Here is a 19,378-nt window from a genome sequence, read left to right as displayed (position 1 = left end):
CTCAAAACAAACCGCGTCGTCTCTGAAGATATTGGCGATATAACGCGTTGTGGCAGAAGCGTTCGTCAGTACCATCGTTGCACTGAACATAGCCGTCGCAAAAGTATTCCATTGGAATGCATTGTAGACTTCTGCATTCATATTCCCAGTGCCTGCACTGCGATCGGTACACTGGCATGCAATCCGCAAGCAAATTAACTACTAAATCATAACGCGAGCCTTATAAAAAAATCTAACTACTTGTGAAGACGTTCTCATGGAACCACGTTTGCTATGTGCTATCTCGCTTATTCATATAGCAAACAATGCAAAAATCCAAAAGGTATCTGAATAATTATTTTGTTTAATCTCTTTGCATCATCTTTTGTTATTTGTATTGTTTGGGAGTAATTTGGTACACATATTAATGGTATGAGAGATATTTTAGATTAGTATATGTATATATAAAAAGTAGAAGATCTCTAATATATAACTCGCAATGACATATGTAATTGATATATGTATACGTATTATTATTTACTATTTAAATTTTTTGTGCTAATATTTCTTTTTAATTAAGACAAACGTGAAAGTAATAGTTTCAAGCCAGTTCTATATTAGACGAGAAATTGAAATCTTCAAATAGTTTTATTCAAAGTATGTTGTTCTCTTGAAAAATCACGCAGAAATAACAAAGAAAGTTTTGTAAAAACAAGCAGTTTAGAATTTTAACTCTTTCAGAATTCAAAATGTAAGATAATATTTCTTTTTAGGGCATAAAATTCTGAAAGAATTAAAATTAATATTTTTTAACAGGCAAAATGTTTAGCGTCAATATGTGCATTCATATGATCTTCCACAGATGTATTCGAATAGAAGCAAGGATCTATGAAATGATGCTAAAATGACAGAGTTAGTGAAAAATATAATGAAACTTACGAGATACGTTGAAATTAATATAATCACTGGATACACCGCGGCTAGTTTGGGCTTGACATATGTATCTTCCGCTGTCTTCTGGCTTCACCTGCGTCAACTCTAGGTAATCTTCTCCGATTCGCGCGGTGCTCGGCAAGGCTTGTCCTTCTCGACTCCAATGAATCGTCGCACGTTCGCGTACCACGCAACGTAAACGCACAGAATTGCCAGCATGCGTCACCACGTCTCTTTGTTCAGCGCGAACTTCTGTGTCGTCGTAAGAATGTTCTGCAAATTGCGCGAGCATCGGTTTATAATTTATGGCAAAATTGCTCTTTCTTCGAATAATTCTTAAATATTTAATGAATGCATATGGTATTCTATACATGATACATATATTGCAGATATATATATTATAACATATTGCAAATTTAAATGTATTAACTGATTATTCTGATTATTTTCTACTGACCATTGACTAAAACTTCTGCTACCGCTTCCGCTGTTCCTGCTCCGTTCGTCGCTTTGCACACATATTTACCAGCATCGGAATAGGTAATACCGTGGAATTGCAGGACGCCACGGCTGTGCGATACCGAATATGGTAACGGACGTCCTATGGCTTCCCACTCGATATGCAAAGGTTCGTCTCCCGTGGCGGTGCAAATTATGGATGGATTCTCCCCAGGTCCCACTGTCTGACGCGTGGGATTTAATTCAATTCTTGGAGGAGCTAGAAGAAATCGAATGAAATAAATAATCGTTTGAATTAATTAATCGATTTTGAACTTTTAAAATAGAAAATTTAAAATTTAAAATAATAAATTTTTTATACAGCTTCTACGATTGCGGATTTTTATGCGAAAATTTAAATTCTTTAATTTATTTATATTATGCGATGCATTTCTTATACTCACATATAATTTCAAGATGGGATTTTGCCCTGAAGAGCACGGTACCGGCAGGATCCAAGCCCAAACAGATGTATTCTCCGGCCGCGTTTCTGTCGACAGTCGGAATGCTTAATACTCCGTTGTGCACTGTGCTACCTTCCGGCAAGGAACGATGATCGCTCCTCTTCCAATCCAGATAGATGTGATCTCCATCGGGTCCAAAGACCTGACAACGCATTTCCACCTTGCCACCGTTCGGAATCCTCAAGTAATCTTTGGGAATCAATACTCCTTGTTGATTCGGATCTCTCTGAAAATCACATTTCATCGTTAAAAGCGTATCATTAGGATATTGAGCTGAAAAGTGACAGCATACACACATTATCAGGTTGCGGTTGTTGTCGATCGTCGCACGGAATATCGCCTCTATCGCCAGTGCAAGGAATATAATCATCATCTTCCTCGATGCGTATTTGAATACGCTCTTCCGCTATTCCTACGGCGTTTGTGGCCTGACAAGTGTAAGATCCTTCATCGTCAGGTGAAACGGAGAATATCTCATATACAGCACTCAGTGGAGTAGCCGCTGTTCTGCTATATGTGTCACTGTAAGTGACACGTTTTTCAAAGGTTATTTAATATTTTGATAGCAATCAAATCAAATCAAAATATAGTGTTCAGTTTAATTTTTAAATGCACGTTATATCACTGCCGTTGCTGTTTGACACGACTATACATTTGATAAAATATAAGAATTCACAAATTTAGAAATTAATTATATATTTGTCTCACGAATTATATGATGACTTTACAACATTCGAGACTCATAATATCGCATAATAATATTCTAATTAACTTACTGTATAGTTACTCCGTGCACGTATTTGCTCCAAGCTACATTAGGCTGCGGATAACCACTTGCGCTACACATTAAACGGACTCGACTTCCGCGTTTCACTTGCAAAATGCCGTGCTTCGGAGTAATGGTGATCACAGGCAGGGATTGCACTTCGATGTGCGCGATAACCGACGTCGAGCCGACTTCGTTCGACGCGGAGCAGATATAGGCACCATCATCGTTCACCGTAATATTCGATAGTCTGAGCAATCCGCCAGGAAGCTGTTCGATGTTGGAAGCGAATGGTCGGCCGTCTTGACGAGACCAGTGCAACTCGGGCACCGGGAAGCCAGCTTTAGCACGACATTGAAGATCGGCCGAACCGCCGAGAGTGACTGTCTGAATGTCTTGAGGATACAGCTCTAAGACCGGAGCTTCACGAGCTGTAATAAATAATTCGTTTTTTACAGTTTTATAAATAAAAAACAGTTTAAGTAAAAATTTTTATTTAAAGATTTGTGTAAAAAACATGTCGATTATAATACATGAAAAAAGATTTAAGTCTGTATTATTTGTAAAAATTTGTATTTTTTATATCATGGTTAATTTTTCATGCAAATCTGATATTTTTTATGAATTTAACATTTTTTTCAAATTAATCATTGGGTTATATATCAAAAGATACTATAGACTTACGTTCAACTTCAATTATGGCACTGGCTTCGTAACTGCCTGTAGAGCTAGTAACCCGGCAGATATATACTCCTCGATCGGAAACCTGAGCGTTAATGATCCTAAGCGTATCTCCTACTTGTTGCACACGCGAATTCATCGTTTCTGTATATTTGCTCCATTTCACTTGTACACCTGGTTCTCCGCTGGTAATACAACGCACTTCGGCAACTGTTCCCTGGGACACCTTTTGCCGTTCGGGTCTGACTTTAATCGTTGGTGGTTCTTTGCGAGCAACTATCGTTATTCTAGCGGAAGTGCTCGTTTCTGTTCCGCGTATGCTTGTCGCAGTACACACGTATATACCGGAATCGCTCGGACTAGGATTAGTGATGGTTAAGATTCCGTCCTGTTGACTGGCTGTATAAGGTAACGGTAATCCGCCGGATCTCGTCCAAGTAACGTTTGCATGCTGCGATGGGGTACAGATCAGTCTGACAACATCGCCAATAGTTCCAGACCACTCGGACGGAGTTACAGTTGGCGGTAAACCTTGAGGTGGCGGCTTATTAGGATTGTCTGTAATACACAATAATTTTCGAAAGTAATATAAGAGACATAATTAACGCAAATGATTTTAAATTAGTACTCGTAATTAAATAACAATTTTTAATATGCGTGGTAACTCGAGATCTCAATCAATATCGTGATGTTTGAAATGTACAATTGAATTATACCTTGAACATACAAGATGGTCGTCTTCTCATCTATGCCAACATTGTTTCTAGCAATGCACTTGTACTCAGCTGCGTCGTTCTTCGATGCGGCTGGAAGGTTCCATATACCATTGTGGAATGTCGCTTCCGGACTCATGCTTCCGTGGACTCGAATCCAGTCTAATTGAGGTGACGGATTACCAGTAGCTTCGCACCGGAATTCGACTGGTTCACCTTCTCTCACTTGTTGATACGGTGGATTTATAGTGATTCTAGGTTCTACAGGGTTGGCTCCTTAAATAAAATTATACAAAATTATAATCTGTTTCATGAATAGTTGAGCGCGGTTATGATTTATACCTGGTATTTCCAGCAAGTGTTTTGGAAATGCTGCATCCAATACAATACAAAAAATATAAGAATATACAAAAATATAGAGAATTAAATAACATTTAATATTTTTTAATTTAATATTTAATATTTTAAATATTATCTTCGTAATTCTAAATATATATAATAGCTACAATATAAAATACGATGAGACATGATATTCCACATTCGATACATAATATAATTAATTATGTTTACCTCCAACAGTCAGAGTGACTTTTTTTCGTCCAATGTTTATTCCATCGCTCACTTGACAAACATATATGCCGCTATCAGATACCTTCACATCTCTAATGACTAATAATCCATTAGCATCGTCCACGCTTCTACCAGGCGGTAATTGACCACCTTCTTTCTCCCATCTAATATTTATCGACTCCTATTTTCAACGATAAAAAAAATTTGCGATAATAAAATAAGAAAAGAATAAATTTATAAAATAAAAAATTGATAAACAACTTACGCTATCTTTGGATCTGCCTGTGCAATGATATCTGACAGTGTTTCCAGTGTGAACAATCTGGAATTCCGGTTCTTGAATATAAACAATAATCCTCGGTGGAGGTATAGGACCAGGTGTAGTAGTTTGCGGTTCTCCAACTGAGAAAAATGAAAATGAAATTGATTTTAAGATACACGGAATTATTTGATAAGATCACAATATTGCAGCAAACTTCCCATACAGCACCGAATATTGCAGCAATATTATTAATATTGTTGTAATATTGCAGCAACATTGCAATATTGACGCAATATTACTGCAATGTTCTGTGCTGTATGGGTTAGCATGATACTTTAAAATGAGATAAAGCATAATAGCAGAGAGAGGATACGAACATTATTGAAATCTGCAATTTTATGGAAACACTGTAGTGAATAGACATTTCTCTGTGACACGGAGAGCCAACCACCTTTACATTTTGACAAAACATCGTGAAAATGACAGTTATTCCGAAAGATGATAATTTACATTAATTGCTACGAGAAACACATATATTCTATACATCGATACACATAGTACGTGATACGTTCGATACCATCAAGATCAAGCCAAGCTCTTTCGACTAATTCTAATTTTGTGAAGAACTACGGAATCATGACAAGAACTACAATCCAACGAAGTTCCTTCACCGGACATGGTGATTTATGATGATAATCTACGACCCAACGATAACGCAATTGTAATATGATCATCACAACACTCTTTCTGAGTTATGAATCATCGATGGACGGACAAGATATGGAAGCTATGTAGTCCGTCAAACCTGGCGTAATTGATGTCACGATCTTGACGAGTTCTTTGCCACGGTAATTTACGATGTGACACTCGACGTTACAAGCAGTGCGTCCCACGTGGACAAACCAGGTGCGGATAGCTCCTTTTTCTGTCTTGATTATAGGTCCGGGTTTGCCACCCTTCGCAGTTACGGCAAACCCGTTAAGTGGCGATAATTTAAAATAGATGTAAAATATATCTGGATAGTCATAGTTGCATGTAAATTGGATCGTGGAGTACGGCTCAACTTCGCCTTTCATAGGCATTAGGCTTACCATGAGCTCACCTGATCAATGTATCATTGCTATTTATTTATTTTAGGCAGATTCGAAAGCTCTCTCTTTTTATTATAATATAATCTTAATAAAAAATTACACTCTCACACTTATAAAAAATATTGAAACATAAAGTTACCCGATAATTTTCATTTTCTTTGTTAAAAGTGATTCTTTTTACAAATATAAATTGAAAAAATTTATGAAAAAAAATTATAGTATATTTTTTACTCGTTTTCTTATCTTCATTTTTAAAACAATAATAAAATAATAAAAATAATGTAATAAAAAATACTATTTTTATTTTTTATATAATTCAAGCAGAGAAAGCACTATTGCTTACCGGCGATATTGTCTTGGCAATACTGTCCTGTGTAACCCGGCAAACAATTGCATTTGACCTGACCGGATCTGCTGATCTCGCAGCTCTCCTCGTTCTTGTTGCACGGACAGAGATTGCACGCGCCTAGATAACTAATGGATCGGTCGTTGGTATCTCTGTAATAACCGCGAGTGCAGATTTCGCAGGAAGTTCCTGTATAACCAGTTGGACAGCGGCAGGCTTCGATCTGAGTGGCTCGTCGTTCTCCGGTTAGATGTTCCACGGCTGTATCCATGCTGATGTCGCTTATGTATGTAGCGGTCATACGTTCGCTGTGAGACGCGCGGACTAAGATAGCCTCCAGATTCGAGAGAACGATCATAAGATCCGTTCTGGAAGCGCTTCGTGGTCCTTCGGTGGTCAATCGTTTCCATTCGTTTTCTTTTAATGGAACAGAATAGGTCTGAAAAATGAATATATCGTCATGTATGTAATCGTAAAATATTCGAATTTATTTTGTATTATTAAATTTGGCGTATTATTTAGCAGGATATAATAAAAGATGAAAAGAATATTGTGTAAATAACGATTAGCTTTCTATTGATAAATGCACAAAGACATTTTTATTAGATTGTTATTGAATCAAAATATATTTTGCTTATTACGTTCTATTTTAGTTCAAATATCGAGCTTTTTTATCGATTCTTTATAAAATTATAAAATGTCAGATAAATTTTATATACCAGCGGAATATCAGGTTGGAGCTCTGTTGGATTTGTCCAGAACAATGTGATGCCATTGCCGATCAATAGAATATCTTGATCTTTGTAGCTCTGAGCGCCAGGATACGCAGTGATATGCTGTGTCAGAGTCAAATTTCCACCGTAACTCTTCACTTTGTTTCCGGTGAAGACGCTCGGCAGCGACCAGAACAATCTGCGACTTCTGCTATCCGGATAACGATAACCGATTTCGTTCATTGCCACATTCAATTCGAAACCATCATCGATTATGTCGCGTCTAGTCCTGCATAAAAAAGCGCAAGTGTCATAGTAAATTTTGAAATTCAATTTTTGTTTTATTTGCTATCGTATCGATTTTACTGATCATAAAAAATAGACCGATAAAATTGATATTATTTAATGGTATTAAATAAAATTTTATTTATTTGTATTTTTATTTATTTTTAAATTTTATTTGTAAATTAAAAATCTACTCGGTAACAAGTAAAACTTATAAGGAAATAAGGAAATAATGAAAAGACATATTTACTAGACTACATTTACATAAGTACATCTAATACTTACGAGTCCGTAAGAGTGAAGCCATGATGTGAATCGTACACCCACATCGGTATTTGCTGTACATACAATGTGCTTTCGTGACATTGATCAGTTATCCCGCTGCAGTAACATTCGATGCATCCATCAATATTCTCGGCACGTAATCCGTATGTCGACGGGCGGCACCGATTACATTCTGGACCCTCAACATTCCTTTTACACTCGCATCGGCCGTCGACACACGAAGTGCTACGCGAGCCAGCTTCATTGCATCTGCATGACTCCGGTCTGGGGCTTCTGTATGTGCAATCGTTCGGCGTGCCCCGGGTAGCATCCCCTTCGTATCCTGGTTCGCATACCTCGCAATAATCGCCGGTAGTGTGATGAGCGCAATTCTGTTGATGTAAAACATTAATATTTAATTTTGAATATCTACAGATATTTATATGTAACTATATATTCTCATATAATTTCAATTATATTTACCCTCCAATTTTATAATACTCTGAAAGATATGTTTAAAAGAAAAAAATTTCTATTTCTATAATATTTCTGATTTAAGCATTTTTGCAAAAATTAATTCGAAAATTAATTTGAAATAATAAAATAAAATTAATTTGAAATAACAAAATAGTCACACACATTTATTGAAATATAAAATTGTCGCTCTATTAAATTTGCTTTAATTACTTGCTTACCTCGCAAACGCCAGTCTCAGGGTCGCATTGATTTGAATGACCATTGCAGTTGCATGGTTCGCAGATACCTAAGTAGAGACCTTCGATGGCTCTGGTATAACCAACGTCACAATCCTCGCAGGAAAGTCCTCTGTAGCCGCTGGGACAAGTACATTCTTCAACTTCAACCGCGCGCGCTTTACCCGTATTGTACTTCTCGGCAGTATCCAAAGATACGAAGGAGAGTCTAAAGTATATACATTATTAATAAATCACACTATTGTCGAAACTGTTTAAGATGTTTCCAATTAATCTTGCTTTTAATTTTCATTTAATTAAATATTAATTAATTTCACAAATTTCGCGTTAAGATGCTGGAAAATTTATCTCTGATATCGCTTGTATATTTCTCAAACAATTTTATAGCACTTCAAAAATTTTAATAAAACCTAGATAATTATAATTTACTTATAAATTTTATTTATTAAATAATCTCGCTTTAATTAAGAATATATTAAACTCAATAATATCAGAGGTATATATACAAAGTACTTACGCAGCTTCGTCTGTATGCGTCGTGTAAGTGGCTTTGATTTTGATGGCTCGCACGTCTGCCAAAGCCATTAGAAGGTGCTCTCTATCCGCTTGAGTTCCATCATTGCGTTGCCAATATTGCTCGAGTAACGGTACAGTAAATGATTGCTGGGAGTTTGGCTCGGGAGACTCACGAGAGTAGTAAAGCAAGTTGATATCGTTAGCCTGTATACACATTAAGGTATATATATATATTACTCTCCTACTATATCTTCATCTGTGAATACACGAATTAAGATTTACGAATATGCACTTACGCTGATAAGTTCGACATCCGCGGCATTATTTCTTGAGCTTTGACCGCCCGGAGAAGGAACGTATCTGACAGTGTACTTGAGATTACCGCCGTATGATGTTATTTGATTTCCTAAGAAAATGCTAGGTAATTGCCAGTAATAAACGTCATTGTTTCCACGATTTGGGAAATCACTGTAGATTATTTCTCGGCTAATAGTGTTTAGATGAATTCCTTCTACAATGGCTGGTGCATCGGTGCTCTTGGATTCAATCAAAGAGAAATCTCGAATCGAATTGGTGAATGATACACGAATCTACAATGCGTGAATGATTGATTAAATCTTCATTTTTTAATTCTATTTCTATTTCTATCTAATTCTAAGTATTTATATTTCTAAAAGTTATAGTGTGAAAAGTGCGCAAATTTATATTTCATAAGGAATGTATAAAATAATTGTGTTTATGCAACTTTTCCTATTGGAAAAATTTTTTCAATATCTTTATCGTACCTCATTCCTGTACCAATTAGAGGAGACGCATCTGTTTGTAATACCCATACAGAAACAAGCTATGCATCCAAATTGATTTGTCGAGGCCAGATTAAAGGTATTCGCCTTACATTGATTACAAGTGAGACCCGTTGCATATTGCTGAAAGAAAAAACATCAAACCATCAGAGAATAGACGGTGCTTCTTGACCGCAGTGTGTTGGGCTCATTTATTTTGAATATCGATTTATATATATCTGCATATAAAAGGATCGTATAATATACTTACGTTTTTATAGTTAAAAGAATCCATGATAGATGGATGCAAGAACAACAATAAAATGCAAAATATTTGAGAAATAGCGCAATTAATCTCGTTTAAATTTTATTGATGAAGTAGTTTATCCATAAAAAATATTTTCTTATAATTGAAGGAGGTATTACATATTATACTCTATATATAATATTACACATATGAAAAAATAATTATCGACAGATTATCGAATAGTACCTTGCAATGACATTTTCCAGTATGCGGATCGGCGTTAGGACTAAGACTGCCATTAGGATCACATTGTTGAAGTGGAACACACATATCTCCGGGAATAAGAGGATTTCCTTGATAACCGGCAGCACATTGTTCGCATCTACGTCCAACGTAACCAGCGGGACAATCGCACGTAGGTTGCCCGTCAGATCCAAGATGACACGTGCGAGCGAACCTATTTTCCGTGATTTAGTTATTTTTTACTTATTTATTACTTTTTATAAATTACGAAAACGAATTTTAATTAAAACGATAATCAAAATAATATAATAAATTTAATTGATTCGCATCTTACTGGTTTGACGGGTTAGTAAGCGGACAAGGACAAATCTGGCAAGGGATGTTTCTTGAGGGATCGCCATAGTATCCTGGAGGGCACGGTGGTTCGTCTCTATAACACTGGCCAAGCCACGGACCATTTTCTCGCCTCAGATAACCAGGCGCGCAGTGTTCGCAAGACAGACCGGTATATCCTTGGATATGAAAGTAATGAGCGAAATGAACGAAATTCTACTCCATAGTAAATAAGCGAAAGTACGAATAGTCGCAGAAGTACATACGTACCGGTAGGACATTGACATTCTTCAACAAAGGATGCGGATCCTAGGCCGGTGTTTCGCGCATCGGCGGTATCTACTACGATGTTGGTGAGACGAACGTCCAGCTGCGGCGAATCGTCGTATTTCACTCTGAAATATATATCAAACAAATTGAAGAAAAATAATAACGATTAATGATACAAAATGCTTACTTTATAAGAATGTTGTCTACGTTTGCTAGCGCCATCATGATGTCCTCCCTAGAAGCCAGGATTTCGCTTCTTCCTTGTTGCTTGTACCAATCACCATAGAAGAACCTGACGGATTCTTCGATCTCATAATCGGGCGTCGGCTCATTACCTTTGTGCACCAGGATGTAATTATTGCCGCTCAAGATCACAGTAGGTGCATTGTTCGGCGTACCGTTACCGCTATGACGGATCGAATACTTCAAGTAGCCACCGTAGGATTTTAATTGATTACCGTGATAGTTCTCTGGCAGCGCATAATAAGGAATATTGTAGACATTCAACTCATTGCTGAAAGATTCCAACAATTGAACGCCATCTCGACCGAGTGGGCGAATCTGAGATATCTGGTTGCTGATGTCACCGTGGATTTTGACTGTCGGAACGGTCTCGACAGACACAATCTTGTGGCGGTCAAAAGGCGGTGGAATCTGATAAGTGAAAAGGTCGGCGCTGCGACACTCGGTGGCGACGCCAAAGCAGAAGCACGAGATACACTCGTCGACGCTCTTCGCCTCAGAATTGAACTTGCCCTTTGGACAGATGTTGCGAGGTTCCTTTACGACAACGATAGCATCTGGCACGGCGAAAACAAAACCGCCGACGTTCAACGCCTCGCACGAATACGCGCCCTGATCCTGGATTTGTATGTCCGGACATGTCAGTGTACCCGTTCCATTAGTCGACACGGTCGTACATTTCTCGGGAATATGTCCCCAATTGAGTCGCCAGTTGATTTCCGGTATCGGGACACCGATCGCGGTGCAAGTGAGAAGTAACATTTCGCCTGGCTCGAGAACAACCATCGGCGGTGGTGGTTTCACGATGTAAACGGGAGCTGCATAAGAATAAATCGGTCATAGACATTATGTAATATTATAATGGCTGATACAAACAGCATTTCATCAAATAATTATTAGCGACACGTTGTAATAAAAGATGTAAAATAATAATACATTCTAGATTTTTCTCAAATTTAAGGTAGACATGCATTAATAAAGTATACCGAAGAGATTTGTAAAAGAATGATGAATTTTAAAATGTTGATTGTTTCGTCAAAGTTAGCCGCTATCGATCGTTAAGTTTATCTGATATAAAGTCCGGTGCTGAAATATTGATGTCTTGTGGTCTACTTGTGAAATACTCATCGATACTGACAGCATCCAACTTCGTCGCTGCCGTCCAAGCAGTCGCGCTCCATATCGCAGTGATAGCTCTTCGGGATACACTGTTTGTTGCTGTTGCAAGGAAACTCATTGTAACGGCATGGAGATCCCGGGGGAGACGGCGCACAGTTTTCCTCATCGCTGCCGTCTGCGCAATCCTTGTCGCCGTCACAACGCCACAACTTGCTGACGCACTGCTTATTATTGCAACGGAACTCGTTGGGTTCGCATCCGTGCGGACCTGTCGAAAATGGGCGCGCGACGTTCGCGTGAAATTCGTATCATAAAATATGAATGGCCGATACAGTGTCGCTCTGGAAAGTACTTACTGCATCGCATCTCGTCAGATCCATCGGTGCAATCAAATTTGCCGTCGCAAACGTTCGATTTGGGAATGCAGTCTCCGTTGCTGCAGGTAGCTTGATCGTACTGACACACTTGCGGTGGTCTGGTGGCCGGTTGCTCAACTGTGCGAGATCGATCGATTTAATAAATCTTTAATCAATTAAAGTAGCTTCGAATTTATTAAAAATTTATAGTTTTCTTTCATTGTAAATAACTTTTACTTACAATGAAATAATAAAATCGAAAGAGGCAAAAGAAAGAGGAACGTACACTTCTCGACGGTAAGAATGACGTTCACTTGACGACCCGGAGTAGACGGCGGATAACCCACGGCCTCGCAAATGTAAGTTCCAGCGTGCTCGAGCTGGATATTGGGTATCTCTAAACGACCATTGATGTCTCGGCTGCCGGACGGCAGAGGTAAACCATTACCGCGAATCCAACGTACTCTGGCACGTAGGAGACCCTCGTCACGGCATTGAAATACGACTTCGCGACCTGATTGGAACGATTGATTTTGCGTGATATAAATTTGGCCTTGTTCCAAGAGATTGCATCTCTGATGATTACGGATTATCAACGTCCATGATAGACGTCAAATGTCAATAAGCAAGTGAATTTCCCCGTTTGTCAAATTAAGAAGATATGCGTTAGTTTGGTCCATGCAATATTTTAATATTTTTCTCTTAATCATATTATTCGATGCTCGTAGATTACATATATATAGATAGTGGAAACATTCTGTGCAAGGCATCCGACATAATTAATATTGAAAGAGCTTTTTAAATATAATGCTTGTATATGTGATAATTAAGATTATTAAATATTTGATGATAATAGAAAAGTTTTCGGTAATTTTATAGCATAAAAAAATTGAGTTTTAGTTTAAATTTTCAAATAACATTAGAAATCATGCATAATCAATGTCTTCAAGCATGCCTTTTTTTCATGGATAATAAATTATTAAAAAGTCTTTGTTATTTGATTTAAAGTTGCTCTTTAAATAAATGTGTTATAGTTTTATAATTGCGATATATCTGTGAAATGTGAAATAATTATATTAAATTATAGTATCATTAATACAGATACAGTTTACTAAAAGTAGAACTTTAAAAAAATTAATTCGAATATTGCAGCAAATATATTTTGTTTTGCTTATTTTATGAAGCATTTATAACAGAATACAAATAAAATCAATAAGCTAGAAGATACATAGTTTTATGTATGTGAACACTTATATGTACACCATAATCCAAGTACGCATCGTATTACCAATTTCGCACATTTTATGATTCATGATTATTATTTTTTAGCCCACAGCATTATATATATATGATTTTTGCAGCTTATATCGTATCTTTTGTAAAATCTTACCTTGCTTCGCCGGATCTGGCCAAGGCAAGAGAAAATAACAAACATATTTATTAATTAATTTCTTTTCAAATACGATAATTATTGGCAACGCGACATTTATTGTTTATTATTCTCAAGTATTAATTTTGCAAAATATTTAAAATTTTTTCGATTTGAAATAATTGAAAATTTTATAGAATAGTAATTATTATATAAGAGTTGAAAATGCAACAAATGCATATGCAATATTTAATTAAACACTCTATGCATGTTTAAAAGCAAGAAGAATAGTACTTACTTTCTTTAATCACTTGTTCACTGGGATATGTCTTCAGTCTAAGATCGGATGTTCCATCAGTATCTGCATAAACAAAACCAATAACTTAATTAGAAAAAATACAATAGGCAATAGAGAGCAAGAGATCTCTCTTGCTCTCTATTGCCTATTGTATTTTTTCTAATTATTGTTAATTTAAAGAGAGCTTTTCTCAACGCTTATCAATAACTTAATAGTAACGTATGAGTACTTATGAATAAAATATGCAATCGTAAAATAATCCGTGATTAATAATTAATAACTCTACATACAAAACATCTAAACTAATTGCGTTATATTTCAACTTTGTTAATTTGACATTTTTATCCAACACCTTCTACATTTTTCGTCTAAGAAAATGTAGTCTTGTTTTAATTTAATAATTAATTTCTTTATAATAATTAAATAATTAAATATAATACAGTGAAATAATATAATAAAAATATATATATATATATTACAAAATACTGGATATTGTTATAAAAGCCTTAAAACTAACAAAAATAATGTTTTTAGTATTTATCTTTTATTACTTTTATCATAAAATGAATACTTGTTATTATCGGATTAAAAAGGTTTGTTATCGGATAAAAGTGAAACTACAATTTAATTGTAATTTAAGTGACACATAACAGATTTATTTGTTCGTATTTTCTTTACTGCAAATACGATGATAGCTTTTAGTATAGTATTTATATATAACACATTACAATATTATGTTACAGATATTACAGTGTCACAAATATTTACAAGATATTATTGATTAGCCGATGGCGTGTTATGTCAGTCGACCATATAATCCCCTTTTGCGAAGGTGGGTTTTCGCATTGGAAAACTAACTACCGGGGAAAGCTAACTCACAATTATCATAACTGCAGTCCATTTCATCGGACATATCTCTAGGACAGTCGAGCCTTTTGTCGCACCGCTGATGCAGCGGAATGCAATGACCATCATTGCACGTCCATTCATACGTGCGGCATATACTGTGATTTCTTTGCATCGCCCTATAGTGACAGCCCAACTCGTCGCTATCGTCGTACGGACAATCAATTCGACGATCGCAATGTTGATGTCGAGGTATACAATCACCGCTCTTGCACTGCCATTCCTCATACGAGCACACCGCTCCACGATCTTTAGTTTTGTCGTTAAATATGTATCATTATTCTGCGTCTTCGCAAGGTTACATAGAACACGATGATTGTAGTTGCGGATAGATTCGGAAAGAATCGCTCCAATTTGATCGGTAATTAATTTTTGAATATAAATTCACGCGCGAGAATCCGCAATAATATTCGCGGATCTATCGATATTATCTACTGTTTGTTACGCGATATAACGTTTGTATGCTGCATCTATTTAATTTAGCAGATCGATAAATTTAGTGTATCATTAACTTACCGCAGTTATGCTCGTCGGATCCATCTCTGCATTCTGGAATTCCGTTACAAATGGAAGACTGTGGAACGCATCTTCTGTCCGAAATACACATAAATTGACCCGCTACGCATTGACCTGGCTCTGGTTTTTCTGGTGATTGCTCTATAAGATATAAATAAATAAAAAATAAAGATATAAGACAAGTAGAGAATTGAATATGGAATATCGAGCTCTACCGTGCGCGCGTCTCGAACTCCACATTTATAAATTATTTCAAAGTTACGTTGAACATTATACAGATCTACGTCCAGTTTAGCGCAGGATTGCTTATTTTCTCATTACATTGATTAATTACATGTTATAGATTACATCCTCACCGCATTCTTCCGGCTCGTCGGAACCATCAGCACACTCGATGTATCCGTTGCATCTCTGATTGGCGGGGATGCAATCTCCGTTAGCACACTGGAACTGATCCCGTGAGCATCCTAAAATAAGAGGCTTATATTGTACATCGACGAAACAACCACAAGCCGTTTATCCGTGAAAAAAAAAGAAAACGATATAGATGAGACACAAATACATGTAAAATGTCAGCCATGGAGCCATCATATGTCCGTCATTACAATCTAAACAATGATATCTAACGTCGAAATATAATAAATACGATGGAGATAATGATTACCTAGAAAAGATTGTTAACTGTAGAATCTAGAACAGAGATGTTTAATTAAATGTATTTATTTCTAGAGCACATTTGTCTAAAATATTAAACAACTCTGGTCTAAAATCTAGATAATAAATTAAAAATCAATCCACACAGTATAGATTCATAAATTAAAAAAACAACTTCATGCGTTTCCGCCTTTCTATAATGTATCCTCGTTTACTGTGTGTCCTGATTATCAATCTACAAACATTTATATATAATTCGTCATTCAATATAACGTGAAGTCAAGAGGAAAGACATTTATGATTCTTTAATCCACTGCATTCTTATAGACGCTATTAATAAAATGACATTGTTAAATATTAATTTCCCAAAGTAACTTTCCATCCAAGATAATATAAACTTTCTTGCAAGGTTCTACAGATGAAAATGTACTTTCCTCATACTATGCATGCCATAATAGGATTTATATCAAACTCTCTACCTACGAGAAAAAGAAACGATCTAAATTTTACGCCAGGCAGAGATGCACTATTGTTTATAAGGATGCGCCGGATATAAGACTGCGATGTTTGATTGTAAATTTTATAAATATAATCAAATCTCTACTCCAACAACCTACACATCTTCTATTCAGCTGCTAACACAGATTTAGCAGAAAAGAATATAGATTCAAGAAAATCTGGTGCTTTCAAAGGAATTTCAGAATATATTCAGAATATCTCGCGAATAAAGGAGCAAACTTTAATATACTCGAAAAGATGAGAAAATTCCTAAAAAGAATATCACAGAGAAATACCATGGAAGACTATTCAATGTTTAATCGATATATAAAACTTTGGATATGCTCGTTAAAGATTGAACTCTTTGATACAATAATGTGATAAAAAATGCTGAAAAATATAATAAATAACATCTCAATAATCTTAAAATAAAAAATTATCCACGTAAAATATTTTCACATTATTTAGACAATAATAATTAATAAAAATTCATAAATGCACGCGCGAATAATTATTCAAATTTCGAGATATCGACGTATTGTACAAACATAATAATTTTTTTCCTAACGACAAACATAATTTTTTTCCATAACGACAAAATTCATCAATGAAACATTGAGATGGAAAATCGTATGAGACTTTGAAGCAGAATCTATCACCAGATTTTCAAAATCTACAAATAATCTAACCGAAGCAGTATTGTTCGTCGGTAAAGTCGCGGCAATCGTAGAAATGGTCGCAGTGGTGAGTTTCGGGGATGCAAGTGCCGTCGGCGCAAACAAAATCATCCGGAGCACAACTCCTCGGCGTGCTCAAATTTGTCGGCGGCACATCAGCATTTGCATTTGTGTCTGGGCTGTAAGTCTCGTTATCCGGATTCGCACCGGCTATCACCCCCGTCTCCGGATGCCCCCCCGAGGAGGCTCTATCCGAGGCATCTACACCTAGAAGTAACTCAATCTGAGCTGCCGTGTTCACGCGAACATGTCATCGATGATTCCCGCGCGATTGCAACGATATACGCCGAGCTCGATAATCTTGAAAAAGGCTGTGGAGACGACGTACGCATAATCAGGACTTAAAACGAGTTTGAATATAAAGAGAATCTTGACATACAAAGCTCGAAGCTGTCTTGTATATCTCCTTTAACCATGGACGAAGTATCAAATCCGTTTTAGAAATATGGTTTATTTATACTGACGATTTGGAAAGCAAGTCTAGTGGCTATGCTTACGCGCGAAGCTTAGTGATGTAAGAATAACTTGTCCGTTGCATAAAGTATAGTCGAGGAGAGCTTAAATTTCAAACTTCGTCCAAGAAAATTCATTCAACACTATAAACGTGGTAGTGACGTAAGGGCAAGTTGAGAAATAAGGTTGCGTTCTCGAACCGTACGTACGTCGTCTTGAGTCTTGACTATGAATATGTCTTGAGGACTAAGTCATATCGATAAACCTGAATTAACTAACAAGAGTGAGTGTATTCCTTTTATCCATCCTCTGAATACTTTAATATCACTTTCAGCCTAAATTAACACAGGTTTTTTAAATGAAAAAAGATAGCGCAGGGATGTGGCAATTCCGAGTGATTTCAAAGACTGACTTACTTTGACGGCAGTTGATCTCATCCTCATCTTGTGGACAATCCGCGCGGCCGTCACATACCGCTGAACGAGGTATGCAGCTGCCATCGTTGCAACTAAAGCTGTCGGGATAACATTCTTGGCCAGAATCACCTGTCTCTTCTCTTTCCGCTATAAGAACACAACACGTCGTTTTATCAAAATTATTTTTATTTATTTCTCGAATAAAAATTCGCAAAATGAATGAAAAGAGTTCTATAAATATCCGTTAAAAATGAGAAATCTTATTTAATTGTTCGAGTTGTAGAATGCATTTGTATTTTATAGAAATTGGGAAATATTCTGCATGACAGAAAGAGAATATAGGATTTCTTGCGTAATATTGTTTGAATGGATAATCAAATATCGCAAGTAAATTAATTAAAGCAATATAGAGAAAATGTATTTATCTAAAGATATTCTTACGGCAATTTTCTTCATCACTAGCATCATGGCAGTCGATATTGTGGTCGCAGAAGAAGTTCTTATTGATACAAACGCCGTTGTCACAGGGTAGTTGACCGTCGGGGCATTCTGTAAAAATCAATCAACTTCGTTGAATTGCAAATAATGGAAGAGACACAAATGATCCCTTGTATACGTTCAAACGATATAAAGCGGCAATGTGCACGTTTGTCTAATAACAATTGTTCTCTATAAGTGACGAACATTCTTGGCGTTTCTAGTCAGGTCGTCGAGCGAGGTCATAAAGAATACCCTCGTATGAGTCAGCCGGAAAAAAATTGTGAACGGCAATCGATGTGTTACGCGCGATCCGTCACCCTAGCACGAAGAAATTAGACGCGCGAGACTGACCAAGTGACTTCGATAATTATCGATCGATAAGGAGTCCCGCGAGAGGTGCTTCTTCCTGCGATGAGCGGAGGGAGATAAAAGTGCGCCGATGCGGCATGTCAAATAAGTATTGTGCACATTGCCGTATACCGTACACCTCGAGAAACATGGAGACGAAGCGCGCGATGCCGCGTGCTGCACGCACTCACCTTAATTGAATAAATAGACTACACCGAGAGAAAAAGAGAAAATTTCTCAGAGTCGTGCGTGCCTTCACGTTTTAATTTATAATTTTCTTTCTTTTCAAGGCTACACACATCACACTGGATTATAA

General features: G+C 36.6%; 1 protein-coding gene across 33 annotated transcripts in view; it reads right to left on the bottom strand.

Annotated features, from left to right (window-relative positions):
- Trol (terribly reduced optic lobes) overlaps positions 1–19,378 on the bottom strand; it is a 145,364-nt gene that overhangs the window by 10,918 nt on the left and 115,068 nt on the right. For 23 of the 33 annotated variants that reach the window (XR_014439435.1, XR_014439436.1, XR_014439440.1 and 20 more), the window contains 32 exons: positions 18,676–18,783; positions 18,235–18,381; positions 15,833–15,943; positions 15,477–15,617; positions 14,934–15,209; positions 14,055–14,117; positions 13,778–13,792; positions 12,674–12,901; positions 12,388–12,525; positions 12,051–12,299; positions 10,857–11,730; positions 10,670–10,794; positions 10,401–10,578; positions 10,070–10,280; positions 9,580–9,720; positions 9,091–9,384; positions 8,796–8,998; positions 8,261–8,486; positions 7,587–7,957; positions 7,023–7,305; positions 6,301–6,742; positions 5,672–5,968; positions 4,870–5,006; positions 4,605–4,785; positions 4,038–4,310; positions 3,325–3,879; positions 2,651–3,071; positions 2,171–2,396; positions 1,815–2,100; positions 1,370–1,630; positions 919–1,185; positions 13–171 (listed from right to left, as the gene is read on the bottom strand). Coding sequence is in view for 3 of the 33 variants with exons in the window: in XM_083102742.1 (XP_082958868.1) it covers positions 13–171; positions 919–1,185; positions 1,370–1,630; positions 1,815–2,100; positions 2,171–2,396; positions 2,651–3,071; positions 3,325–3,879; positions 4,038–4,310; positions 4,605–4,785; positions 4,870–5,006; positions 5,672–5,968; positions 6,301–6,742; positions 7,023–7,305; positions 7,587–7,957; positions 8,261–8,486; positions 8,796–8,998; positions 9,091–9,384; positions 9,580–9,720; positions 10,070–10,280; positions 10,401–10,578; positions 10,670–10,794; positions 10,857–11,730; positions 12,051–12,299; positions 12,388–12,525; positions 12,674–12,901; positions 13,778–13,792; positions 14,055–14,117; positions 14,934–15,209; positions 15,477–15,617; positions 15,833–15,943; positions 18,235–18,381; positions 18,676–18,783 (7,887 nt within the window). In the remaining 30 variants the exon portion in view is untranslated. The remainder of the gene's footprint in view (positions 1–12; positions 172–918; positions 1,186–1,369; positions 1,631–1,814; positions 2,101–2,170; positions 2,397–2,650; positions 3,072–3,324; positions 3,880–4,037; positions 4,311–4,604; positions 4,786–4,869; positions 5,007–5,671; positions 5,969–6,300; positions 6,743–7,022; positions 7,306–7,586; positions 7,958–8,260; positions 8,487–8,795; positions 8,999–9,090; positions 9,385–9,579; positions 9,721–10,069; positions 10,281–10,400; positions 10,579–10,669; positions 10,795–10,856; positions 11,731–12,050; positions 12,300–12,387; positions 12,526–12,673; positions 12,902–13,777; positions 13,793–14,054; positions 14,118–14,933; positions 15,210–15,476; positions 15,618–15,832; positions 15,944–18,234; positions 18,382–18,675; positions 18,784–19,378) is intronic. The other 10 variants (XR_014439448.1, XM_083102745.1, XR_014439455.1 and 7 more) reach the window with 8 other exon arrangements.

The sequence above is a fragment of the Camponotus vicinus genome, unplaced genomic scaffold, assembly GCF_025532165.1.
Source record: "Camponotus vicinus isolate PSW18456_S1 unplaced genomic scaffold, iyCamVici1.0 SCAF_6, whole genome shotgun sequence".
Lineage (NCBI taxonomy): Eukaryota > Metazoa > Arthropoda > Insecta > Hymenoptera > Formicidae > Camponotus > Camponotus vicinus.
The sequence above is the reverse complement of the archived record's forward strand: the minus strand, read 5'-3'. Positions and strand labels throughout refer to the sequence as shown.